Source organism: Ursus arctos, unplaced genomic scaffold, assembly GCF_023065955.2.
Source record: "Ursus arctos isolate Adak ecotype North America unplaced genomic scaffold, UrsArc2.0 scaffold_28, whole genome shotgun sequence".
NCBI lineage: Eukaryota > Metazoa > Chordata > Mammalia > Carnivora > Ursidae > Ursus > Ursus arctos.
In genome coordinates this window covers 34,987,282-35,014,622 of record NW_026622963.1, presented here as the reverse complement: position 1 = coordinate 35,014,622, position 27,341 = coordinate 34,987,282, and the positions used below count along the sequence as shown (strand labels likewise).

Below are 27,341 nucleotides of genomic sequence, written 5' to 3'. Positions count from 1 at the left end.
TTGAGAGAGAGAGGGAGAAGAGAGGGAGCACGCAAATGGGGAAGGGCAGAGAGAGAGAATCTTCAAGCCGACTCCCCGCTGAGCACAGAGCCCAATGCAGGGCTTGATCTCACGACCCTGAGATCGTGATGACCTGAGCCAAAACCAAGAGTCTGACACTTAACCAACTGAGCCATCCAGGCACCTCTAAATTGTACGCTTTAAAAGCTGAACCTTACAGTGTGTAAATTATATCTTAAGCCTTTATTTTAAAAAGTACAAATAGTTTCAAAAGACGGACTTTCGGGCATGCTATAAATGTTTACATTTCCAAGTAAAATTATTTTATCACTCTTGAATTTATTTAATGGACTCTTAAATACTATTGCAGTGTGATGCCCTTCATCAAGTATGCTAAAAAATGCAACAAGAAGCTCTTACAGGGCGCCTGGTGGCTCAGTCAGTTGACCGTCCAACTCTTGGCTCAGCTCAGGTTGTGATCTCAGGGTCGTGAGATTGAGCCCCACATCAGGCACCATACTCAGCATGGAGTTTGCTTAGGATTCTCTCTCCCTCTCCCGCTGCCCCTCCCCCTCATCTCTCTCTCTCTCTCTCTCAAATATATAAACCTTAAAAAACCCTCCCATAACATTAGAAATTTTACCTTGTTCTTTTTTTCTCCTTGAGCTTGTGTTTACATTTAACTTCTCAGAAGAGAAGTTTCAGAGTTTTGTCCTAATGTATTGTTTTTTTTTATACTTAGGAAGTCTTATTGATCACCTATGAGACTTCTCTACAAAAGAAAAAAAAACACACGTATATGCATGCAATTTAAATTTTTTTATTTTTCTGGAATCATAAGGCCCTAAATGGTAACCTCTTTTTTCTTCTGGATTAATTTATCAATAGAATTTGTAGTCACATGTGAGCAAAACAACATACGTTACAAATTTTGACAAATAATTATTAAACAAAACAAAAGTGAAATGGAAATGCATCTCTTAATGAGGTGGATAGGGCTTTTCTTTTTTTAAAAAAGTTAATTCATGTTTTCATGTATGAATTATTATATATATTACAAATTATTATAGCAATGTCATTCAACTCTTTGAGCTCTTTCTGAAATGTATGCCAAAAATTACATAGTGATCTATTATGAAAAATAATTTTTAATCATATGTCAGCTGACACTTGATTAGATCCTCTTTCAGTTTTGTTGAACGCAAAGAATTGGAAAGCACCTTGCTTAAAGAGAATGTTTCTTACCCATCCCTTAGCTGCTGTCCTGACCCTTGCAAACCATGCAGGACGATAAGTAGTTATTATTTGCTGTGCAGCAAATAATACACTGTTCCTTCTCTCCACCTGGCCATCCCCTCCCACTCCTTTTTTCACATTTGGGCTCCTTCAAGGGGTAGCCTTTACACCATTGATCTTCAGACTACAGCATCTGTACATAAAGACTTTCCAAGGGATACATGGACAGGGATCATTTTAAGAGTATTGGATTCCAGATGCTTAACATAATATTTAATCTTTCCCAGAGCTGCTCTCTCTCTTGAAATGGGCCAGCAGTTGAGACTTCATGCAGGTTCATGTTCACAATATTCTTTCCTCTCTTTGTTTCAAAAGTAAAACTGCACCTCTCACTTATCCTGAATGTTACATTGCCCTGTAAGATTTCATGGCCTTGGAATTTTAAAACCCCCAGTGGGGGACATCTGGGTGACTCACTTGGTGGAGCATTCAACTTTTGGTTTGGGCTCAGGTCATGATCTCAGGGTCCTGGCGTCAAGCCCCCATGAGCCTGCTTGGGATTCTCTCTCTCTCCCTCTGCCCCTCCCCCAGCTCTCAGCCTCTTTCACGCTCTCTCGCTCTCTCTCATAAATAGATAAGTCTTTTAGAAAATAAATAACCTACAGTGGGCTAAATGGAAGGACAATTTGAAGTATTGGTATCAATGTTACTAGAGATAAAGAGGAGGATTTTATAACGATAAAAGGGGCCAATCCGTCAAGAATATATGACAACTATAAATGTATATGCAGGGCACCTGGGTGCCACAGGCGATTGAGCATCTGACTCTTGGTTTCAGCTCAGGTCGTGATCTCAAGGTTGTGAGATCAAGCCCCATGTCCGGCTCCGTGCTCGGCACAGAGTCTACTTAAGACTCTCTCTCCTTCTCCCTCTGCCCTACCTCTCTCTAAAATAAATAAATGAATCCTTTTTTAAAAAAATAAATGTATATGCACCTAACAACAGGGCACCAAAATACATGAAGCAAAAAGTGACATAAATGGAGAAAGAGACCGTCGGAGACCTCAGTACTCCACTTTCGATAACAGAAGAACGAAGAAGAAGATCAACAGGGAAATAGGGGACTCGAATAATACTTTAAACCAGCTAGACTTCACAGACATCTAGAGAACACTCCACCCAACAACAGCAGATTACACATGCTTCTCAAGACATATAGAGCATTCTCCAGGATAACCCAAATGCTAAAACAAGCCTCCATAAATTTAACAGGATAGAAATAGTACAAAAATATTTTCTCTGACCACAATGGAACGCTATTAGAAATCAATAACAGAGGGGCGCCTGGGTGGCACAGCGGCTGAGCGTCTGCCTTCGGCTCAGGGCGTGATCCTGGTGTGGTGGGATCGAGCCCCATATCGGGCTCCTCCGCTGTGAGCCTGCTTCTTCCTCTCCCACTCCCCCTGCTTGTGTTCCCTCTCTCGCTGGCTGTCTATGTCTCTGTCGAATAAATAAATAAAAAATATTAAAAAAAAAAAAAGAAATCAATAACAGAGAAATTTGGGAAGTCACAAATATGTGGGAATTAAAAATACATTCCTAAATAGCCAGTGTATCAAAGAAGAAAGCAAAAGGGAAATCAGAAAATAGTTCAAGATGAATAAAAATAAAGATAAAACATACTAAAAGTTTTTGCCACATTATTGGGTTACGGCAAAAGTGGTGCTTAGAAGGAAATTTATAGCTATAAATGCCTGTATTTAAAAAGAAGATCTTAAATCAACAACCTAACCTGCCACTTTAAACACTGAAAAAAGAACAGCAAACTGCACAAAACAAGCAGAAGAAAGGAAATACTAAAGATTATAGTGGAAATTAATGATGAAGGGATAGAAAAACAAAAGAGAAAATCCAAGAAAACCAAAAGCTGCTTCCTTAAAGAGATCAGCAAAACCGACAAGCTTTTATTTAGACTGACCAAGAGGAAAAGAAGACTCACATCACTAGAATCAGAAATGAAAGAGGGGACATTATTACCAACCTTACAGAAATAAAAAGAATTAAAAAGAATACCATGGGGGCGCCTGGGTGGCACAGCGGTTAAGCCTTCAGCTCAGGGCGTGATCCCGGCGTTGTGGGATCGAGCCCCACGTCAGGCTCCTCCGCTGGGAGCCTGCTTCTTCCTCTCCCGCTCCCCCTGCTTGTGTTCCCTCTCTCGCTGGCTGTCTCTATCTCTGTCAAATAAAAAAAAAAATCTTAAAAAAAAAAAAAAGAATACCATGAACAATTGTATTCCAATAAATTAGGTAACTTAAATGAAATGGACAAATTCTTGGAAGGACACAAACTATCAAAAGACTCAAGAAGAAATTGACAATGTGAATAGGACTATAAAAAATAAAGGGACTGAATTAATAATAAAGGGAAAAAAAAAAACCAACTCATGAAGAAAAGCCCAGAGAGCTTCACTAGTGAGTTTCCAAACATTTAAAGAAGAATTAATGCCAATCCTTCACAAGTTCTTCCAAAAAATAGAAGAGAAGGAATATTTCCCAACTTATTCTGTGAGGCCAGTATCTCTCTGACACCAAAACCAAACAAAGACATTACAAAAGAAGAAAACTATAGGCTAATATTTCTTAGGAATATGAATGCAGAATTCATCAAAAAATACCGGCAAACTGAATCCAGTAACGTGTGTGTGTGTGTGTGTGTGTGTGTGTGTGTGTGTGTGTTAAACACCATGACCAAGTGGGATTTATCCCAGGAATGCAAGATTGGCTTAACCTCAGAGTTGGCAAAAAGTTCTTCGATACAACACCAAAAGCACAAGTAACGAAAGAAAAAATAAATTAGACTTCATCAAAATTAAAAACTTTTGTGCTTCAAAGGACACCATCAATAAAGATGGGAGTGCCTGGCTGGCTCATTTGGTAGAGTGTGATTCTTGATCTCGGGATCATGAGTTTGAGCCCCATGTTGAGTGTGGAGACTACTTAAATTTTTAAAAAACAGGTGTGTTTTTTTTTTAAGATTTTATTTATTGATTTGACAGAGAGAGAGAGACAGCCGGTGAGAGAGGGAACACAAGCGGGGCGAGTGGGAGAGAAAGAAGCAGGCTCCCAGTGGAGGAGCCCGATGTGGGGCTCCATCCCAGGACCCTGGGATCATGCCCTGAGCCAAAGGCAGACACTTAACGACTGAGCCACGCAGGCGCCCCCTAAAAAACAGTTTTTAAAAAGGTGGCCCCTGGGTGGCTCAGTTGGTTAAGCGTCTACCTTTGGCTCAGGGCGTGATCCCAGGGCCCTGAGATCAAGCCGCACATGGGGCTCTCTGCTCCGTGGGGAGACTGCTTCTCCCTCTCCCTCTGCCTGCTACCCCACCTGCTTGTGCTCTCTGTCTCTGTCAAATAAATAAGTAGTCTTTGAAAAATAATAATAATAAAGTAGAAAGACAACCTACAAGATGGGAGAAAATATTTGCAAATTATTTATCTGATAATAGACTAGTCTCTCGAATGTGTAAAGAAATCTTACAGATAGCCCAGTTAAAAGTGGGCAGACCGCAATGGCATACTATTTTACACCCACCAGGATGGCTATAATAAAAAATTCAGATAATAACAAGTGTTGGCAAGGATGTGGTGAAATCGGAGCCTTCATACACTGCTGGTAGGAATGTAAAATGGTGGAGCCACTTTGGAAAACAGGTAGTTCCTCAGCTAAACACAGTTACCCTATGATCCAGCAACCCCACTTCTAGGTATATACCCAACAGAGATGAAAACATATCCGCACAAAAACTTGTGCACAGACATTTTAGCAGCATTACTTATAATAGTCGAAAGGTGAGAACAAGCCACATGAAAAGGGAGATATGCAGGGCCGCCTGGATGGTGCTGACGGTTGAACATCCAGCTCTTGGTTTCGGCTCAGGTTGTGATCTCAGGGTCGTGAGATCAAGGCTCACGCTGGGCTCCACGCTCAGTGGGGAGTCTGCTGAAGTTTCTGTCTCCCTCTGCCCTCTGCCTCTTCCTGCCACACACTCTCTCTCTCTCTCAAATAAAGAAATCTTTAAAAAAAGGGAAATATGCCAATTAGCTGATAAATGGATAAATAAAATACAGTATACCCGTACGATGGAATATTATCTAGCTCTACAAAGCAATGAGTGCTGACACATGCCGTAACACGGACAAATCTTGAAAACATTATGCTATGAAAGAAGCCAGTTACAAAAGACAGTATATTATATGATTCCATTTAGATGATTCTATTATATGAATCCAGTATATTATATGATTCCATTTATAAATCAACAGAGACAGAAAGTGGATTAATGGTTGCTCAGGGCTGGTGGAAAGGAGGGAATGTGGGTGGTGATAGCTGAAGAGTACAGAGTTTCTTTGTGACGGGATGAAAATGGTCTAAAATGGACTGTGGTAATTGTTGCTTGTTTTCGTGAATATACTAAAAACTCTTGAATTATACTCTTCTGACAGGAGAATTGTATGGTATGTCAATTCTGTATCAGTAAAACTATTATAAAAAGTAATCTAACATAATGGCAGTTATGTGCCAAGAAGAAAGCAGGGACTTTGGAGTCCAACAGACTGTGTGATCCAGGTCCTGCAAGAAGCAGGCACCAAACAGGATTCGATACACCAGGGTTTTAGTAGGGGAAGCCCTGGTCTGAGATAAAATGGGGAGGAAGATAGGAGAGGCTGAGAGAGCTGTCAGCCCGTGATGCAACTCCGGCCGCACGTGAGGGAGGGAAGGATGGTGTGGAGGAGTCACCCCAGTGTGCCTTGCACCCTAAGGAAGGTTTGGGAAGGCTGTCCAGGAGTCCTCCAGCCAAAATCCACCATCGGAGGAGTTTTGTGTCAAGCAGAAATGGATCTGCTTTCGCAGCCCTGGTGCACTCTGTCATTGGACGGAGATGCCCGTGGGAAGTGTGTCCTCCATGCGATGTGATGACGGCTTTCAGAGTGCAGCCGAACAGCTGGTCACCTAAGCTCCCTGTAGCTGGACATCTGTCAGGTGCAGTCTCATGCCCACCACACAGACTAAGGTTCAAATCCCAGCACAGCAACTTCCTCACCATACAACCTTGCTCCAAATACCCCATCTCAGCCACAGTTTTGTCATCTGCAGAATGGGGATAATTGCAGTGCCTACCACACAGGGGTATGCCTATAAACCGCTGAGCACAGAAAAAGCACACAGTAAAAGTGCTCAGTAAGTAATAGCTGCTCCTTTGTTGTATTTACTTCTACCATTTATTATTTCTTTCTAGAATTTATGTACCTCCATTAAAGAGTAAACATCATAGTCTCTGTATAATGAGTATTCTGTTTATTTTACTTAACATCATGCTGTAAGTCTTTTCCAAGTCATCATTTGCTCTTCCTAATATCTTAAAGTCTGCATTATATTCTATGGAGCACGCATATCCTAGTGTACTTAACTGTTCTCCTAATCATTAGGGCTTTACAATTTGTTGTTTGTTTGTTTGCTGTCATTAAAATTTTTGTGGGCACCTGGATGGCTAAGTCAGTTGAGTGTCCGACTCTTGATTTTGGCTCAGGTCATGATCTCAGAGTTGTGAGATCGAGCCCCGAGTTGGGCTCCCTCCCCCCAAAAAAAAATCTGTGATGGATATTTTTGTATAGAAACAGTCTCCCCCTGCATTGGATATTTCCCTTCAGGGTCCTGATGGGGATTACTAGCTTAAAGAGTGGGGACATCTTTAAGGCTCCTGATCCACGTTATTCAGTTTGCTCTCCAGGAAGGTGGGGCTAGTGTACCTTCCAACCCGAAGTATGGGAGAGTACCCACTTGGCTGTACCCTACCCAGGCGTGGGGAACCTTCTTATCCTCTCAAATATCTGCTTACTGGAAAGGCAAAGTGGCATCTTACTTATTGGTTCTCTGTTACTCATAAGGATGCACCATTTCCCAGACGCTTTTGCACAAGTGATTACTTAGTGAATTGTCCTTGCACACTAATTTATTGAGATCTTAGTTTTTCTATCAATGTATACTATTTGTTTAGTAATACTTGCCTGAGACACTTCCCATTATTTGTCCTCTGTTTTAATGGAGAGGAACCTAGTGACATTTCTCTGGTCATTTCTGGTCCCCTTTAAGCTTAGAAAGCCCCTCCTTCCTGGAGAAAGTAAACCTCTCTTTGTAGATGGCTCAAAGTAAAACCACAGCGGAGCTGCTCAGACGATGTTGTTTTTTTTTTTTAATTGTGAGTGAGTGGAGCCCAATGCAATGACCATTCACTGGGGTGGCCTCATAAACGGGCTTCCTCCCTCTTCGTGTGTCCTAGGCCCCGGACGCCCTGTAGGAGCCGCGTGGGAGGAACTCGGCAGGTGCAGAGGCGCCATGGACCAGGAGGCCGCGGGGGCTCCCCCGGATTTCCACTTCTACCCCATGGATCTGTATGACTCCGAAGACCGGCTGGACCTCTTCCCAGAAGAACACACGCGGACGGGAAGAGACGTGCACGCCGAGATGAGCGGCGAGCCCGGGTGGGCGGCCCCAGGTAAGGCCCAGAGGGACCTGGAGGAGGAGGTGGACGAGCTTGTCCATTTGTACGTGCTCGGAGGTGCTGGCGAGTGGGGCGCCGAGCTCGCGGACAGAAACGCGCCCCACATGGAGGTTTTGGACCATCGGCCGCAGCTGGCCGCGGCCGGGGCGCAGAGGGACTGGCGACTGGGGGTCGAGGCCGAGGACCACGGCTACGCGGGCTGGGGCGCCGCCGGCCCCAGCCGGGAGCTGCGAGAGGCCTACAGGTACGCGCATGGCCGAGCCAGCGAGGAGTACGAGTGCTACGTCATACCCGAGGAGGAGGACGAGGACGAAGCCGCCCTGGTCTTCTCCGTCACTTGCAAAGCTCCAGTAAGGGCGGTGGAGGTTTCTGACGAACACAGAGGGCACGAGGTGACCCCACTGAGCAAGGCACTGGAGAGCGCCAAGGTAAGCAGGTGTCCTCGGTCGTTCTGTGGGTAGTGCGTGCATGTCTCAGGTAGGCAGGCAGGGAATGAACGTCAAAGGCCCTCTACAGAAGAGAGAGAAGTACGCTAACGTCTCCTTGGGTTCCTCTGTTCGCTAGGATGAAATCCACAAAAACATGTTCAAACTGGAAAAGCAGATTATCGAGATGGAGAATTTTGCAAATCACTTGGAGGAAGTTTTCATCACGGTGGAGGTAAGAGCAGGCGTGGTGAACCTGTCACACACGTCAGACCCACACCCCAGCCACAGGTTCCCCGGGTCAGCGGCTGGGACAGGTGTGAGAGAATCTGCCCTGACTACACCCTCCCAGGGGACCATTGCCTGTCCGCATTCTCTCCTGAACGGGAAGCTCCCCTCTGTCTTTCTAGCCTCAGCCCTGCTGCAGGGTGGGGCTCTTGCGTGGCCCAGCCTTGACCAGGCGTTGCAAGACACCCATCCTTCCTTGTTCGAGTCCCCAGCTGTTATCTGTGTCTCGTAAGATCCATACCCATCCATGTCCGTCACCGACATGTCACAGTCCCCTGGGTGAGCCTGTTAGGTATACGGTGCACCGCGGTGTTGCCGGCACTCAGCCTCACCATCCAGCTAAGGTTCGCCAGGACCGAGATCAGGGGACTCTCCACCCCCTTCTCTCCCTGCGGATGCTCTGCTTCTGTGAATAAATACAGCCTCGGACTGTATCCGCAGGAGCACCTCATATGAATTAGCTCAGTCCCAGGCCCCTCTCCCATGAAGCTGGAACTTACGAGGGAGGGGGACTATTGCACTAATCCCCGATGCAGGGCACAGGGAAGGCACGAGCGTAAGGTAGTGGTAGGAGGGAGACGTGTGCAGCCCCCTGGACAGAACTCCCTACACCCGCACTGGCAGCTCTCTGTCAGATCGAAGGCAGTCACCCCCAGTGAGGACTCTGAGTTTTCCCTTTCACACCAGCACCGGTGCCATCGTGAGCAAGTCTTGTGCGCTTAGAAGATGCTCGACAACTGTTCCCCGAGTCATTCGTAAGAGCCTCTTCTTTGGAAGTGTTTCTGTTGTCTGTGAGGCTGGCATCAGTCAGAAGCTGCAGAGCTCGCTTGGCCTTCCAGCCTAAGTGAGAGGCCCGGTAGTTGGCAGGCTTGAGTGAATAGGACTCATCTGCTGTGCCCCAGGGCTAATACTGCTGCGAGCCTTCCTCTGTCCTCCTGTGCATCCTCGTCTACTAGACAGTGCCATCTGGCCACAACCCTCCCTCCCCTTCCCTGTCATCGTTCTCTTAGCGGATGTGAGGATTTGTGTGATTCTGGTGTTTGTGTGATGCGAGCATCAGGGAGCAGAGGTGAGTGTTGCGAGATGTTCGGGGCTCAGGAGGGAAAGCTAGTGGGCATATCCCAGGGCAAACATCTCCGTGTTAAGGTCCAAGGATGCAGTGGCAGGCTGACTCCTCACTGACCATCTTCCAAGGATGCAGCGGCCACAGCAGAGGTGGGGTGGCGTGGGGGGAGGGGGGGAGGGGGGAGGGGTGCAAAATGCTGCCAGGAGAGAAAGCCATGCTCCTCATTGAGATTATCCCAGGGGTTCTAGCCGCAGACTCCTGGTCCTAGCTCCCACTGCACCCACCCCAGCATCGTGGCAAGAGGTGATAAGACCCAGGGAAGGTGATTAAACATCTCTGGCTGGATACATTTCCATGCCCCCAATGGCTCTGCAGCCGACACACCACATTCACTGAGATGATGGCTGAGGTCAACCCCTCTTACAGGAGAACTTCGGAAGACAAGAACAGAACTTTGAGTCACATTACAACGAGATCTTGGAAACACTCGCTCAGAAATATGAAGAAAAGATACAAGCTCTAGGGGAGAAAAAGAAAGCAAAGTTGGAAGCCTTGTATGGACAGCTTGTCAGCTGTGGGGAAAACCTCGACACCTGTAAGGAACTCATGGAAACCATAGAGGAGATGTGCCATGAGGAGAAGGTTGACTTCATCAAGGTCAGTCATGAGGTGACACGAGATCATGAACCCACGTGACAGTATGGCTGGGGCAGGTTAGAGTGTCTCTTCTCTGCCTGGAGGCGTTACTGTTGACCGCTGCAGTCAGCCTCCATTTGGTTCCTGGATGTTCATGATGACGAGTTGGTCACGCATGTCTCCGCGCAGCTTTGCCGTGAGAGGCTGGCTCACCCCTTCCCTCTGCCGTTGCTCAGGCCTCCACCAGCCTCAGTTCCTCTCTCCCAGAGACCCGTCCCGTCGCCGGGAGCCGAGCAACTCAGCACTCTGAGAGTTTTCTCATCACCTCAGGTGGCCTCTTGGAGCCCCGGGGAGGAGCTTGTCCAGGCTAAAAGCCACCTCTCACTCTCCAGTTACAAGGGGAGCAATTTTAAATCTTTATAAATTCAAACATGCAAAAAAAAAAACACCCATTTTTTAATTTCCTCGAAATCCAGTTAACTCTGACCTCAAGGCCCCATGCCGCCAGGCGATGGGAATTTCAGCCTCGGTCAGAGGTGGGGTCCCCTTTCTTCACAAGGTCCCACAGGACTCTCGGGTCGTTGTGGTGTCGGGGTTGTGAGGGAGGGGCCTTCAGCTGCCAGAGCTTCCCAGTTGCCAAATACGGCCTCACCCTGACCCCGGGCCCCGTGGCCGCCCCTCCAAGCCAGCAGCACTTCCTTCCCGCTCCTGCCCTGCTGGTGCTCCTGCTCGGGGCAAGGGGCCCGCGACAGAAGCTGGACGGCAAGTCGGCAGGCACCGTGAGAACCCCCGAGACGCAGACCTCGTGACCCACTGGTCTCACAGTATCGCTGAATCTGAGACGTGATCCCGATGTGCGGAACGCGGTGTGTGCGAGAGCGTCCTCACTGATATCTGTGGCGATGAAACCTCGGAAACAGATGAAGTGTCCGCTAGCAGAGGGACGGCTTCGTAGACAATGGCGTTCCCCTTCAAGGAGCTGTCACGCGGTCTCAGGCCGGCCGTGCGGAAGAGCATCTGTTCCCCGGGTGCTCACGCCAAGTCCAGTTCCCCGGGTGCTCACGCCGAGTCCAGTTCCCCGGCTGCTCACGCCCAGTCCAGTTCGGAGCCAGAGCGCGGGCCTCGGCGGGGGGGGGGGGGGGGGGGGGGTCTCGTTAGAGTGGGGGGCATGGCTGCCGCTTTTCTTTTTCCTCATTTCCAAGTTTTAAAATGTGTTTATATCATTATATAGTTCGAAAAAGAAATTTTTATTATTTTTTATTATGATATGTTAGTGACCATACAGTACATCATTAGGTTTTGACGTAGTGTCCATGATTCATTGTTTGCGTGTAACAGCCAGTGCTTAGCCATCAGGGAAATTCAAGTCAAAACCACACTGAGATACCACCTTATGCCAGTTAGAATGGCAAAAATCGACAAGGCAAAAAACAACAAATGTTGGAGAGGATGTGGAGAAAGGGGATCCCTCTTACACTGTTGGTGGGAATGCAAGTTGATACAGCCACTTTGGAAAACAGTGTGGAGGTCCCTCAGAAAGTTAAAACTAGAGCTACCCTATGATCCAGCAGTTGCACTACTGGGTATTTACCCCAGAGACACAGACGTAGTGAAGAGAAGGGCCATATGACCCCAATGTTCATAGCAGCATTGTCCACAATAGCTAAATTGTGGAAGGAGCCGAGATGCCCTTCAACAGACGAATGGATAAAGATGTGGTCCATATATACAATGGAATATTACTCAGCCATCAGAGAGAATGATTACCCAACATTTGCAGCAACATGGACGGGACTGGAGGAGATAATGCTAAGTGAAATAAGTCAAGCAGAGAAAAACAATTATCATATGGTTTCACTCATTTGTGGAACATAAGGAATAGCAGGGAGATCAGTAGGAGAAGGAAGAGAAAAATGAAGGGGGGGTAAACAGAAGGGGGAATGAACCACGAGACACTATGGACTCTGGGAAACAAACAGGGTTTCAGAGGGGAGGGGGTGGGGGAATGGGATAGGCCGGTGATGGGTAGTAAGGAGGGCACGTATTGCATGGAGCACTGGGTGTTATACGCAAGCAAGAAATTTGTTTCCAAAATCAGTTTGATATTTTCTCCTTTTCCTCCTCCTTTTTAGGATGCCGTGGCTATGGCTGACAGGTAATACTTTTGTACTGAAACATATTTTCTTCTTCTGTTCCTTTTTCCTCTAGTTTTCCAAATAGACTCAGTTCCCCTTGGGTATATGGTCCCGGTTTCAGCTTTCGTGTCTGCCCCTAAGATCAAATAGCACTGGCTTTGGAGGGAAGATGGGGGTCACAAGGACCCACTAGTATTGAATCTCAGGATCCCAGGGCTGGAAGGGAGTGTATGGCGAGGCCCAGCCAGCAAACGCGTGGTCGGGTCTCCTCCATGAGCCCCTCCGTTCACCAGGAGGAACCAGGATCCAGTGTCCCTAGCATCCCCTAGCTGTGCCAGAACCCAGACTATGCACTGCAGAAAGTATGCACATCGTGGAGTCAGACAGGAGTTCAAATCCTGCTACCCCCCCTGCCCATGACCCTGGGCAAGGCCAGCCAGCCTAGGACCCACCTTCCTTATCTGCAGACAGGAATAGTTTTATGGGAATTAAATGAGACAATGTCTGTAAAGCAACATGAATGGTGAAGCTTGATAACATAAGGGTTAAAAGAACAGGTTCTGGCAAAGGACAGACCCGGTTTCAGATTCTGCCCCTGCCACTCACAAACCCTGTGACTGCCAGGGTCAAGAGCACTCAGAGCCCCCATCCACCGTCAGCAGGTTGAGTATGCTTGGCCCCATGGAAAAGAAACCTCAGAGTCTGTACATCTTGGGGCCTGGGGTGATGTGGGGACGGGAACTTCCAGATCAGCACCTGTGCATGCCCCCAGCTGAACCCCCTCCCTTCCCCTCCCCTCCGACGCACAGATCAGTCCCACCCATCCCCACTGGAGATGTCCTGGGTCAGTCACGAAAGCAGATAGCCCAAGGCAACCAGCAGCATGTTAAAATAAAGAAGTAAAAATTCAGCAAAGAGGCCCTTCTCGTGTATTGCTAGTGACCCAGCGCAGTAGACCCACCCTAAGGAGTGTGTCCCTTCATCCTCATTGGTGTGTCTGTTTATACCAACAGACTTGGGAAGTTCTTGAATACAGAAACAGATGTGGAGATCTCTACACAGCCTGACTTTGAAGACCAGACTCTGGACTTCTCTGATGTGGAACAGCTAATGGGCTCCATTAACACCATCCCAGGTGCGCATTCACCTGTGTGTACACCCCGCACAAAGTTCCAGTTCCCTGAGCTTTGAGTTAGCCATTGTGATGGCTAAAAAAATCATAAAGATTTAGAAGCAAGTATTCTTTCACTCTAATTTCACATCTTTATGGCTTGTAAGGGGGACAGCAGAGGCTGACCTCCCCCGGGATAAGTGCCTACCTCACTTTCCAGGGAGCCAACATCAGGCCTCGGGCAGCCTTGAAATACCTTTTGTTTATAGCCTGTCCAGATTCATAAACACCTGTTCGCCTGCCTGAGTTACTCCAAGTAAGTAGCCTGAATTTTATTCACTTGAGTAGCACAGTGGCTAGGAGATGAGCTCCAGAATCCCATGGAGCTGGTGAGAGTCCCAGGCCTGCCACTTCCTAGCTGTGTGACTCTGGACAACTTGCCTAACTTCTCTGAGTCTTGGTTTCCTTTCCCGCAAAATGAACATCATAATGCCTCCCGGCGATACGGTGAGAGTTACGTGAGGTGATATATGTATAACACGTTACATGGTACAAGATAACTCTTAAACATATTGTTGCGATTACTTATTTCTAACAATAATACTATAATTCAGCTGTTTTTGTTTTGACTGCTCACCTTCTCTTTCTCACCAGCACCCAACTCCATTGTCAAAATGTTGTATATATCATTTTAGGTTTTTCCTTTACCCAGATTTTTTAAAATAAAAAGGGAATTATTCTGTTTTGTAACCTTGTTTTTTAATCAAACCAATTATGGTTAATATTTTCTTGCGCCGATAAGGTCTTCTATGACATCGTTTTAGTGGGTCTATACCTTTGTTTGTTTATTTAATCCTCAACTGGATTGGATGCTGGGATGTTTCTAGGTTTTTTCCCTAGAAACCACACTGTAATGGACATCCTTAATTATAAAACTTGGAGGCCATTCTTAGACTCATGGCTCAAGCAGTGATTTCACTGAGCTATGACGTCTATGGGATGATCCCTTCCCCTTCTAGGGATGGTGCTGCCCAAATATTCAGGCCCCGGAATTTGGAGGACAGGCACTGTCACTCAAGTCAGTGCTTGAGACACGCGGACACCTCCCCCCCTAGTCCAGGTTCCGTGCAGACCATCCCCCTCCTGCCTGCATGGAGCCTCCCGAGCGGGTCCCAAGCCCCGGGCCGCCCCCCTTCTCACTGCAGCTCCTGCTCTTCTTGCTGCGGGGCTGTTCCTTGCAGGGTATAGAAGGACATCTGCTGTCCCTCCCGAACTTGGTCAGTTGGGGATACGGGTTCTTTCTCTTCCTCCCCTCCTTTGTCATGTTAGGACTTTCCAGAGAGGAAGGGCTGAGCTGTGGCTAAGTAAACTCCTTGGAGTTTGGTTGTGCTCTTACCCGGACTGAGCAGTGTCAAAATCAGAAGTGAAGGTTGTTGCACCAAGCCCGGGTTGGAGGGAGGTGCTGCCGTGGGAGAAGAGTCAGGGAGGAAAAACCAGGAGTGTCTCCTAGTTATGTGTGAGTCGGGGGAGTAGGGAGGCAGAAGTCCTAACCTGCAGAGAATAAACAAATTGACTCAGTAGATGGACTCTAAAGACGGTGGTTCTCAAAAGCACAATGGCACCCAACCCAGTCTTCTCTCGTTATAACGAAGACGTGGCTGTTGGATGGGTCCCTAAAGAAAGCAGAGCTTCCCTGTCAAAGACTTCTCTCCCTCCATGGCTCACTTCAGGGCTGTAGCCACACCACTGTGGTCCTGGCTGTCTTGCCTCTTTGCATGGCGTGGAAGGGGTCAAAGGACCCAGACCTAAGGCAGGTCTGGCAGACCACACCCCAGCCCTAGTCCCTGTCACTGAGCCCTCCGCCCCCACACTTGTGTGGGTTTGCCAGAGCAGGAATGGACAAGCTGGTAGTTGCTCGCAGGTTCAAGTTTGGGAGGGTTGACCTTCCTGACCTTGTCCAACCTGGGCTGCCGCTTCCACCTCCAAAGCCCGTAGATGGGCCAGGGGACCAGTAGTTCTGTGACCGGGGCCACTCCCATCCCACACGTCTACGTCAGCCTCCTCACTTGTGTTTGTTCCTCTCCCTTTTCCTTGTCTAGCTCCTTCTGCTCCAGTGATAAACCCCCAGGCCCCCAACTCTGCCACGGGGTCCTCCGTCCGAGTGTGCTGGAGTCTGTACTCCGATGACACCGTGGAGAGCTATCAGCTGTCCTACCGGCCAGTGCAGGACAGCTCGCCTGGGAAGGACCAAGCAGGTGAGGCTCTGCCAAGAGCACACTCGTGCTCTGCAATGGCTGAGGGCCTTCAGAGGCCAGGGCCCTGCCTTCCCAGCAGTCAGAAGGGCAGAGGTGGGTGAATCGGCGCATCCAGCTCCTTGGAGCCGTCATGATCTGGGAACTACCTAGAGAGCTGATGCAGGCAGGGGAGCATGGCAGAAAGGGCGAGAAAGGCAAGTTGGCTGGAGAGAGTCACAAGACCAGGCTAAGGTGTCTGGAGTGTAGACAGAGCTATCAGGTCAGTGTTGCCACTGGGATGAGTCCCTGGCTGCACTGTGTGCAGGAAGGGTGGGGACGTCCTACCTTGAGGAGGCCCAGCTGGGCTGTCTGGGTTCTGATGGGCCTAGCATGCGACGGGAGGGTTGGCTGGCTCTTCTCAGAGCAACCCTGTGTTGGTAGAGACCGGAAGGGTAGCCTGCACCCCCCTGTGAGGGGTGAGGGGGCCTCTGCAGCTTGGACGGGCCACTGCTGTCAGACCCACGTCCCCAGGTTGAGCAGATTCCTGGGAACGGACCCTCACCTCCACTGTGAGCGGCCCATCCTCTTCCTGGGGAAATGGAGCTGGCTGGTATGGGGCTAGGCCTGGGGTAGCTGCTCCCCCCGCCCCACATAGCAGATAAGCCATTTATCTGTTGAGAAGAGAGGGTCAGACAGTAGAGGAGCCCCAGCTGAGCCCCTGGAGGAATCAGAGAACCAAGGCTAGCCTGGCAGGGCCTGTCCTGTGTGCATGGAGGCAGAGTGAGGTTGGGGGAGAGGGCCTTGGGGATTTCCACTTTATGGACGTGGAGACAGAGACCCCGGGGGGAAACGAGCTGTCTGTGGGGACACATTGGGTGTTGGCAGAAGCAGGACAAGAGTCAAGTCTGCAGGCACCTGGCACAGAGCTGTGCTCCTTGTACCAGGCCAGGCAGGTGGAGGGTTCTAGGTGCTGAAAGCAAGGACGGTTTTTCTGCCCAGGGACCAGGAAAGAAGGGGAATTCTTTTTTAATTTAAATTCAATTAATTAACATATACTGTATTATTACTTTCAGAGGTAGAGTTCAAGGATTCATCAGTTGCCTATAACACCCCGTGCTCATTCCATCACATGCCCTCCTTAATGTCCATCACCCAGTGACCCCATCCCCACTCCCCTCTCCCCTCCAGCAACCCTCAGTTTGTTTCCCGGATTCAAGAGTCTCTTATGGTTTGTCTCCCTCTCTGATTTCATCTTGTTTTATTTTTCCCTCCCTTCCCCTGTGATCCTCTGTTTTGTTTCTTAAATTCTACATATGAGTGAGATCATATGATAATTGTCTTTCTCTGATTGACTTGTTTCACTTGGCATCATACCAGGAAGGGGAATTCTTCGGAAAGGTAAGTTTAAGTGATGCTGAGGGAGGTCAGAATAAGGGGAGCAGACAGTGAGGGTGAGAGGACACAGTGGGGAGAGAGGAAGATTTTAGAAGGGAGGTCAGGGACCAAGAAGCCAGAGCTGATTAAGCCCAGCTCTTGTCATGAATCCACTCCGTTGCTACTCCCGGCAGACTCACGGAAGAAGCCAGTGTGTGTGGGCTGTGTCCTGGCAAATCTGTGAAGATCTTTTAAACAGGCCACTTTGTAATAAAGGAACTGTTGTCAGACGGTGGATTCGTGAGTTATCGCTGCCTTCCAGGAGGCTGGAAGGTGTATCAGTTAGCTTTTGCTGTGTAACAATACCCTACCCCACCCCACCGCACACATATATACACAACTTGATGCTTAAAATGACAAACATTTGTTATTTCATCTAATTCTGTGAGCTGGCTGGCTATCCTTCTGGTCTGGGCCAGCTTGGGTCGGGCTGGATGGTCGGGGATGGCCTCCTTACTGATCTGGGGACACGGCTGCGATGGATGGGATGACTTGGATGGCATCTGGTCTCATTGTCCAGGAGCTGGCTCAGGCTGGTTCACACGGAACTGGACGTGTTCCCAGCAGCAAGAAGACAAGCCCCTGTGCGCTGGCTTTTCCTGAGCCCCTGCCAGCATCCTGCTTGCTGCTGTCCCGTTGGCCACAGCAAGTCCCACGGCTGAGCCCACCAAGGGATGGAGGGAAAACCGAACCACATTGCGGAGGAGTGCACCTCCAGGGATGGGAGGGGTTTGCGGCCAGTTTTGTTACCTGCTACAGGGAGAGTCAGCACAACTCATGGGGAGCTACTTGGCCTATTTTTGGAGTTGAATTCTTGTCTTTTTTCTTTTTTTCCAGAGTTTACAATGACTGTCAAAGAAACCTACTGCTCAGTGACAGATCTTGTGCCAAATACCCAGTATGAATTTTGGGTCACAGCTCAGAACAGGGCTGGCCCCAGCCCCGCCAGTGAGCGTGCGGTGTACATGACAGGTAATGGGGCCCACTTGGGACGCAGGAGTCATGGCTTTCTAGATGTGGCAGGGCCCTCGATTTGGCAGGGCAGGGATAGCTGTATAGTTTTCTTTCACTGAATACACCAAATCTGTATTCCTAGTGTGGAAGGAACATTTGCTCAGAGTTGGTCTCAAAATATCAAAAAGCCCTGCGCACAATCACAGTGCCGTAGCACCTTTCAACCCCCTTCTGCTCGAGGAACATGGGAGCGGGATGCCCCGTGTCTTGGTCCGCCTGGGTGGCCATCACAGAACACCACAGACCCAGGGGCTCGTAAACGACAGAAGTTTATTGCTCACGGTTATAGAGGCTGGAGGGTCCAAGGTCACGGTGCCAGCATATTCAGTGTCTAATGAGAAGCCTTCCTGGTTCGGAGACCTCACACGGCAGAAAGGGGCCACAGAGCTCTTTGGGCTCGCTGTCATAGAGATGTCCTGCTCCTTATCTCCCAGAGACCCCACATACCATCACACTGGGGAATTCAGCCGGGGGTTGGGGAGACAGAGATACTGGTTTGCTTCTTCTTGCACTGAATCTCTTTTGTGCAAAGACAGTGGTCGTGCTGTCTGGCCAGGCTCTGGGCACACTGGCTGGGTGTGAGCAGAATGGCTGTTCATCTCTCCCTTTGTCCTGCACCCAGCGCCTTCCCCTCCCGTTATAAAAAGCAAAGAGATACGAAGCTGCGAAGAGGCCGCGCTCATCTGCTGGGAGTCTGGAAACCTGAATCCCGTGGACTCGTACACGGTGGAGCTGACCCAGGCGGAAACACCCGAAGCGTCGGGCGTAACTGAGTGAGTCACCGGGGGGCGTTTGCTGGGTGCAAGAGGCCTTGACACCTGACACGGTGACACAGCTCAGGAAATCCATGGGGTCCGGAGGGAAGGTCAGAGTTTGGGACACTGGGAACCTTAATCTGGGGCTGCTTCGTTTTCATGAGAAGTTGCTGGAACATAGGGCGCTTGGGTGGCTCAGTCGGTTAAGCGTCTGCCTGCGGCGCAGGTCATGATCCAGGGTCCTGGGATCGAGCCCCACATTGGGCTCCCTGCTCAGCAGGGGGTCTGCTTCTCCCTCTCCCTCTCCCTCTGCCTCTCCCACCCCTGCTCGTGCTCTCTCTCAAATCAAATCTTTAAAAAAAGAAGTTGCTGGAACGCTATTACTGAAGATGCATGACGAGTGAATAAATGGGTTAAACCTCGGGGTGGCTTTCTCAGCCCAACGACGGTTTACCGTTCATTCATTCATCAAGTATTGCCGGCCTCGGCGGTGCCGAGTCCTGTGCCTGGGCTCTGGGAGACTAGACAGACACATTCCCTCCCCTACGGAGCTGACCAGCGAGTGGGGGCAAATAGAACACAAGAAAACAAACAAATGCTCGAGGTGCTGGATGGACCGAAAGACCCACCGGCTGGAATTTGAGGGGAGGGAGAGCATCATGAGGCAAAACAAAAGAGGTTAGAGTTCAGTGTGCAAAGAACTTTGTGCCCGTGGTGGAAGGGTCTGGAGGCTCACGCCCACACCTGTTGGCGGAGCGAAGGCGTTCACAGGTGGGTGAGGGCTGGAGTCAGCAACCCCAGCGGCCCGCGGGTCCCGCGAGTGTGCAGCTGTGTGCAGCCGAGGACACATGGAACGCTCCGCTGGTTTACAACTAGGCAGCCCCGGAGTTTACACAAGAGGAGTGACCCGGCCAGGCAGCCAGGATGAACCAGGATGTCCAGGGGATGCCCCGCTATGGGGCATGGAGTGCGTCCACCTGGCTCGGAAGAAATGGAGGAGGCAGGGTGGGTGTCAACTGGTAGGGAAGACGGGTTCTTCTCTGCTGGATGCCGGGCTTGGAGCCTGGCCATCTGTCCCACACATCCTCTGTTCCATTAGAATCCATGTGTCCACAGCTGTATCAGGCTGACCTAGGTAGTTCTAGAAGTACTCAGGAGGGGGGCAGAAGGGGCCTGGTGGCTCTGGACACCAGAACGATCCAGATTTCCTTTGCAATTTGTGCTGACACATTAGGAGCACCTGACCCCTAGGACCAGCCCGTAATGGTGTGTGGCCTGTGACCTAGGTCTGGGGTAGTGCCCGCTCGCCTAGTACAAATCTAATCATCTTGAAGAAAAGATAGAATTCCTTCGCACAGACTAGCCCTTTCCTGCTAGTTCATGCCATACCGGCTTCTCTCCCCTGTCTGGCTCCAGCCACACTGTCATGTTTTAGTTCTCCTACTTCCTGTGCTCCTTCCTGCCATGTGCCTCCTCTACGGAGGAGACTGCTGTCCCTGTTTCATCCAGGGACTTCCAAGTCATTCTTTTTTTTTTTTTCTTAAAGATTTTATTTATTTATTTGACAGAGAGGGCGAGAGAGAGAGAGAGAGAGAGAGCACAAGCAGGGGGAGCAGCAGAGGGAGAGGGAGAAGCAGCCTCCCTGCTGAGCAGGAGCCGGATGCGGGACTCGATCCCAGGACCCTGGGATCATGACCCGAGCCGAAGGTAGACGCCCAACCCACTGAGCCACCCAGGCGCCCCCCAAGTCATTCTTCAGAGCTCAGCTCAGAAGTCCCCTCTGCAGCATCGGGCACTGTGTAGTACGCCATCACCATGTCATGGTTACCACCTTCCGTTTCCTCCAGCGATGGCTTGAGGAGCGCCTCTCTTCCCATCTAGACTGTGAGCTCAGTGAGGCCAGGGACTACGTTAGTTTCCCCCCGAGCCTCTTTTCTACAGCGCCGGGAATCTAAGGTTCATGGTTAATACTTATTGAACAAAGTGGGAAAGTGCCCGTCTGGCCTGGAGCTGCAGCCCTCAGGGTGACCTGAACAGCCAGACCTTGCCGGGTAGGGGCGTTGTATCCGGAAACGGGCGTCACCCCGGAGGCTTCTCTTTTCCCCTGAACTGAAATGGCTCTAGCAGTTGCAGGAATAGACAGTGGCAGTTATGGGCCTGTATTCGTGTCTAGTAGAATTAAATGGCTCTAGCAGTTGCAGGAATAGACAGTGGCAGTTATGGGCCTGTATTCGTGTCTAGTAGAATTAAATGCCAGGTGTGGGGCTAGGTCCCCAGGATGGGGAACCCGGAGGGAAGAGGTCCACACACAGCAGGAGTCACAAAGGAACGAGGAAAGTGGACTGGGAGGTCACGCTCCTGGCTGTGCCACTGTTGGACGGGAGTGCGAGGCTGGGTTTCAATTCCCAGCTTTGAAGGGAGGCCTGGTGCTGGGGCCTGGCCGCCTGGCTCCACCGTGCGGTGACCGCAGCTCTGCTTCTTGCCTAGGTCGGTTGTGGGCATCCCAGCCTGCGAGGCCCTGGTGCAGCTGCAGCCCAGACAGAGCTACACAATCTACGTGCGAGCCCTCAACGTGGGGGGCCCCAGCGCAAGGAGCGACCCTGTGACAGTCCGCACCACAGGTAAGTGCCCGGGCCACACGCTGCCAGGGGCCTACGGGAGCCACCGTGTGGCAGCCCAGAGCTGCATGACTTTGCTGGAAAATACGGCAAGTCAGGCCAGAAGGGGTTTGGGGACATCAAGGCCCTGGGGTCCCATTTTATAGACAGGAGACTGGAGGCCCAAGTCATAGAGCAGTTTGGTGGCAGAGCAAACATTACAACTCAGGGGTTTTTTCCATGCCCTCAGGTAGGCTAGAGGCTTGTCACCCCGGACCTGGGTGGCCAGACGCCTCATCACTCACACAGGCCGCACGCCACCCTTGGGAGGGCATCATTATCCCCAGCAGGAGCTGTTGCCCTTGGCCGGTCTCCTGTGTCTGCTGTCAGCCCCAGACTGTCCCACCCGCCCACAGGCCCAGCTTGGCCCGGGCTGCTGAGCCTCTTCCTAGGCCCTGTCTGGCCCTGCGGGGTGCCCACACCACCAAGCCCGGCACCCTCCCCTCCCCTCCTCACTTGTCGTCCTCCTGTCACACAACTGTCATACTGTCATGTCCCGTCTAGGTCTTGAGCAAGCAGAGACATCACTAGCAACGCTCCGTAACTCTGCTTTCCCGGCGCTGCTCAGCTGTGGGTTCTGAGCTTTGTCGCTGTGCCCGGGAGCCCACAGAGCCAGTCCCGCTCGGGCGGCTGATGGGGCGGCGGGCAGGTAGGAAGCAGGGAGCCGGACCCGCCCCCTGACTGGGAGCATTCCCGGAGGGATGTCGTGTCATACTGTCGTCCTTCCCAACGCCAGGAGGAGAGCTGTGTGATCAGTTCCCACGTGTGTCTTCCACACGGATGGGGAGGAACCAGCCGAGGGGCCCCTGGAGACCCCGGAGCTGGTGCGGGCTCGTGCTGGCGTGGGGACTCAGGTGTTTCTGTTCTGTTCACCCGGCCCTGCCTTTACTTGGCTGGCCCTCCTCCCTTCCTGTACCAAGCTGGTGTTTTGAAATGTCAGACTCTGGCTGTGCCGGTGAGAACAGAGTGAAAGGTAAGGCAGTTCTAGGTTGTTCAGTCGTCTCCCACTGAGTTTGTTCAGACCACTTTTTTCAGAGTTTATTTGTGAAAGAGGTGCCTGGGCAGCTCAGTCAGTAAGCGCCTGGCTCTTTTTTTTTTTTTTTTTTTTAAGATTTTATTTATTTATTTGACAGAGAGAGACAGCCAGCAAGAGAGGGAACACAAGCAGGGGGAGTGGGAGAGGAAGAAGCAGGCTCTTAGCGGAGGAGCCTGATGTGGGGCTCGATCCCAGAACGCTGGGATCACGCCCTGAGCCGAAGGCAGACGCTTAACGACTGCGCCACCCAGGCGCCCCAGTGCCTGGCTCTTGATCTCAGCTCAGGTCTTGGGCTGAGGGTTCCGAGCTGAGACGGTGACGCCTGAACCCGGGTTTGAGATGAAGAGAAGTGACAGGATAGGAACTTGGGAAAAACAACTTGGCTAAGACACAGGAGTGGAGAATGAGTCACTGCGCTCTCAAATGATGGATTTTTTTACTGAACAGTTTGTTCTTAAATCTCTTTTGTGCCACGTTGTGCTGAGCTTTGTTTTAACCATGACTTGGGGGATGACAGATGCCGCCTTGCAGAGGGAAAGGGGTTCCAGAAATGGATGAGGACCGAGGGGTTTGGTGGGGAGAGGAGGCTTGGGGGGGGGAGGGTCTTCCCTCTCTCCGAGGGCCCTAATGGGAATGTTGACTTTCACTTCCCTTTGTCAGGGGGAGCATTCAGAATCTCCATTCCTGTTTCCCCGGGCAGGTGGGTTAGAGGTCCCTGTCCGCGAGGAGCCGGCGTTTACAGCCTCTGGGTTCAGAGCAAAGCCTCTGGAATCAAAGGGCCCTGGGGGTGCAAACTGGAGTTGTGTCATTTGCCGGTTGAGTTTTTAACCACCCATGGCTTCGTGCTCTCTTCTACAAGGGAGAGAGATCACAGCTGTTTCTGAGGGTGATTGTGAGGCCTGAAGACTTGTAAACCGCTCGTGGGAGACTGTGGGGGGGGCAGGAGGGCGGGACCCCGAGAGGCCCAGGCTGCTGAGAGGCGGCAGCAGTGACGGGCTGGGTCCCCGTGTGTTTCCGCCTTCGCAGGCAGCTGCTTTCACCTGAACCAGCACACCCGCCATCCCTGGCTGACCATTTCCGAAGATGGGTTTACAGTCACGCGCAGCGGAAGGAAAACCGAGAAGGAGCCGCTCCCTAGCAACACGCGGTTTACCAGGTACTTTTTATCAGCCGCTCACTGGAACGTTCTGTGAACCTCTCTAATACTCGTTGTGGTTCAGGTGAAAGTGGGGGATGACAGATGCCGCCTTGCAGAGGGAAAGAGGTCCCAGAAATGGATGGGGGCCGAGGGGTCCGGTGGGGCGGGGAAGCTGGGGAGGTGGAGGGGAAGGGTCTGGCCGGTGTGGGCCAAAGACACATGTGTGGCCGCGGAGGTTGGCCCTGGGTGGCCTAGCGGGAGGAGTCCGACCATGAAGACAGGCCAAGGGTCACGCTGGCAGGCAGCGGGAGAGCAGAAATGAGGACATCCGTCTCCCAGGGCTGGTCCCCGAGCTCCCTCCCCTATACAGTGAAACCTTATTTTAAAACTGATGAAAACCCACAATGGAGCCTGAGCCAGAGTCTGTGGGGAAGACGGGGATTGCACTAGTGCCTGATCTGAGGGAGCGGCGGTCCCCCAAAGATGGGCGCCGTCTGTCTAGATCTGTAGCTGTTTCCAGGCCTGAGCGCTCCATTCACGTTGAAACCATTTCTTTACGTCTTACTTCTTTCCAAATACTTAAAGTGGACTTGAACTCAGGCGCAAATACGCACCACTGAAATAGAAAAGTCAAAGCAGTGGGAGAGAAAGAACACAGATCGGTACATTCAGGAGTGAATTCCACTTCCAGGATTGCACATGAAACGTGGTTCTCAGCTTCCCAGCAGTCAGGAACAGAAGAGGTCGTGGTGGGTTAGATCTACAGTCAGGACGATCTCCTAAGGAGGAAAATGGCTCTCCTCTGGGGGCCGCAAGGGCCACTGATGCAAACCGTACCCAGCCTCCCTGCCTGGGTCGACTCTCCCGGGGCTGGCTCTTCCTCTGATGTTGGCTCCCTGCTGGCGTTTCTACTGTGTGTGTGTTAAGCACCTACTGTGTGTAGGTGTCAGTGTGCACAGGGTACAGTGGGAAGCGACTTTATCCTTGCCCACCTCTGCCTGTTTAGCCCGGGGTGGGGGGGCATGGAGCGGGGTAGGAAGCGATAAAGGTCTTACCTGTGTTCTAAAAAAAATTCAACCGAGTAGATTTTAACGATCTTATTGGCTTTATTCGTTGATGGATGAACTGGGGAGCATTCGGTCCAGCAGGCAGAGAGGAGCTCCAAGGAGCTGTACAAGGTGGAAGACTTCCATGGGCCGAGCGAGCAGGAGCAAGGAGGTGATAGTAGGCAAAGAAATGGGTGGTTGTGGCAGGTTAATATCCTTCAGGGGACAACAGGGTCTACCAGGCACGTCCCCTCACTAGTGCTCATCAGGCGATGGCTGCTTGACTGGTTTAAGACTCCATATCTGAGGGAGCTGAGCTATAACGGACTTGTCTTGGTTTGGTGACCTGGGGCTTAGTATGATGGACTCCATTTTGGGCCTGTTGTCCTGTTTTCAACCCGTTTGGTACCTGGCTGGTACCAGTGTGATGTGTGTGTCTCTCTCAGGCAGTTCCCAGTGAGGCCCCTCTGCTGGCAGTCCCCTCCCCACGGTGGCCCCTCACAACCCATCAACCCCCGCACCCAGTGCTACAGCTCGAGGTCTGCCGAGGTCTCCTGGGCCCTCACAGGAAGCTCTCTTGGACAGGATCTTCTCAAGAACAACGTGGATACAGCTTTCCTGCAGTGGGTTCCCTTCACACCTGGTCCCCTGAAAGCACCCACCTCTGACCGGGCCACTGCTCCTTCACTGTGCGTGTGAACCACAGGCAAGCTCCCTGGGCAGACAGAGCCTCAAGCACCTTCAGTTCCAGCCCTTTGGTGATGCACTGAAAGTTGCAGAACAGTTTTTGGCCACCGAGTCCTGCACAGGAGGTCTAGCACCTCACGTGGAAATAGGGGAGAGCTCCCTGTCTATTGTTCTGTTCTTGGCTTTCTGGGGTCCAGCCAAGCTGAGTTAGTCCCATTTCAGGATCCTGTTACGAGTCTCTCTGTGAAACACTATGCTGGGTGCTGGGGGTAAAGAGATGAAGATACTGTCCCCGCCCACCTGACTCAGACTGGCAAGTGGGGGAGATGCAGGTGTCAGAGACACACCTACGGAAGTAGCAGTATGGATGAGGCATTGTAGGAGCCCCAAGGAGGAAGGCTTCCTGCACGGGAACGGCTGGAAGGATAAATGGGAGTCCTCCAGGCCAATAAGGCCGATTAAGAGCCTTCCACACGTACAAACAGCAGAAGTCAGAGAGACCGTCCGTCTGTTTGGAGAACTACGAGCAGTTGAGCGTGTCAGCGGTGTAGGGTCCGTAGCGGGGGGAGGTGGAAGATGAGGCAGGAAAGATGGACACGTTCCAGTGCAACACAGGTTTGGATCTTACCCTTCCAGTTGTGGAGAATTCAAGTAGGCGAGCGACAGGGTCAGATTTACATTCCAAAAGGATCACACTGGCGGAGAAGTGGGAGCTGGGGAAGTTGGGGGGAGGGGGGCAAGGAGACCTGAGAGGATGGTGGAGGCCCCCCCCCCCCCCCCCCCCCCGACAAAATCAGCAGGAGGGCGGATGAGGGGAGCCACGGACTCAGCAGATCCTCAGCACGGAACAGCAGCAGGGAGAGCGGCCGGCTGGTTACGGGGCAGGCGGGGGAGGGAAGGGTCAGGGGCTGTAATCTGTGGAGCTCTGACCAAGTGCCAGACACACTCCCAAGTGCTTTACATGGGTGATCTCGCTGAATCATCACGACAGCCTGTGAGGTCCGAACCATCACCAGTCCAATCTGACAGATGAGAAAATTGAGGCACAGAGAAGTAAAGGAATTTGCCCAATGGCACACTGCTAGTAAGGGTTGGGGTCAGAATTCAACCAGAAGCTGAGCCGGTACCACTACATTATTCCTGTCTTCCTTTGCTGCCTTGGGTTACTAGGTAGATAGTGAGTCTGTTAACCAAAATGGAGAAAACATGAGGAGTAAATACCCCTCCGCACCACAAGCAAAACCCAGTTTGGCTGGCGGGAGGGGTAGGAAGGCGTAAGTTCTGTTTGGGACACTCTGAATGAGAGACAGCAGGTGAGTGGAGATGAGGGTCTGGATCATGGGAGTCGAGACGGCTTCATGTTACAGAGGAGAGGCTTCACGTGTGGTCTCCTTCCCAAGCTTTGCGTGGCCTTCAGAACTTGGGGTTTGAGGATGTGAGGGTGATCTGCCTGTGACATCTGTCACCCCAGGGATCGCCAGGGTTGATGCGGCTGATCTGGCTGGCTAGGCGGGGGTCCCCTTCCTCCCTCACTGCTCCATGTGTATCCCTCCCAAAGCCGCACACGGGGTCGAAGAGGACGACCTTCCGGATAGAAGTACCATTCGGTCAGGGGTAGAGGAGTAGCTGCACTCCCCTGCTAGAACCTCCAGACAAGCTCTGAAGGTCCATTTGTGGGAGACTTTAGGGTAGTCGGGCTTCCAAGACTCCAGGCACATCCAGGCGAGGCCCTGCAGGTGGCCGTCTGCCTTTCTTCACATAGTAATTAATTAACTAAATAGAACCTGGGGTTTGAGAGTAGAGATCATGTCTTAATGACAGCCCAACAAATAGGCCTAGGGATTGGGGGGGCACCTAGAGTTTGGCTAATGCAGGAATTTCCTGC

At 51.0% G+C, this 27,341-nt stretch overlaps 1 protein-coding gene across 7 annotated transcripts in view; it reads left to right on the top strand.

The window, feature by feature from the left end:
- FSD2 (fibronectin type III and SPRY domain containing 2) overlaps positions 1-27,341 on the top strand; it is a 46,917-nt gene that overhangs the window by 13,762 nt on the left and 5,814 nt on the right. For 6 of the 7 annotated variants that reach the window (XM_048220504.2, XM_044388436.3, XM_044388435.3 and 3 more), the window contains 10 exons: positions 7,573-8,222; positions 8,359-8,454; positions 10,000-10,230; positions 12,342-12,364; positions 13,358-13,479; positions 15,555-15,710; positions 17,961-18,095; positions 18,760-18,910; positions 21,380-21,513; positions 23,612-23,741. In XM_048220504.2, the coding sequence (XP_048076461.1) occupies positions 7,573-8,222; positions 8,359-8,454; positions 10,000-10,230; positions 12,342-12,364; positions 13,358-13,479; positions 15,555-15,710; positions 17,961-18,095; positions 18,760-18,910; positions 21,380-21,513; positions 23,612-23,741 (1,828 nt within the window). The remainder of the gene's footprint in view (positions 1-7,572; positions 8,223-8,358; positions 8,455-9,999; positions 10,231-12,341; positions 12,365-13,357; positions 13,480-15,554; positions 15,711-17,960; positions 18,096-18,759; positions 18,911-21,379; positions 21,514-23,611; positions 23,742-27,341) is intronic. The other variant, XM_044388438.3, reaches the window with a different exon arrangement.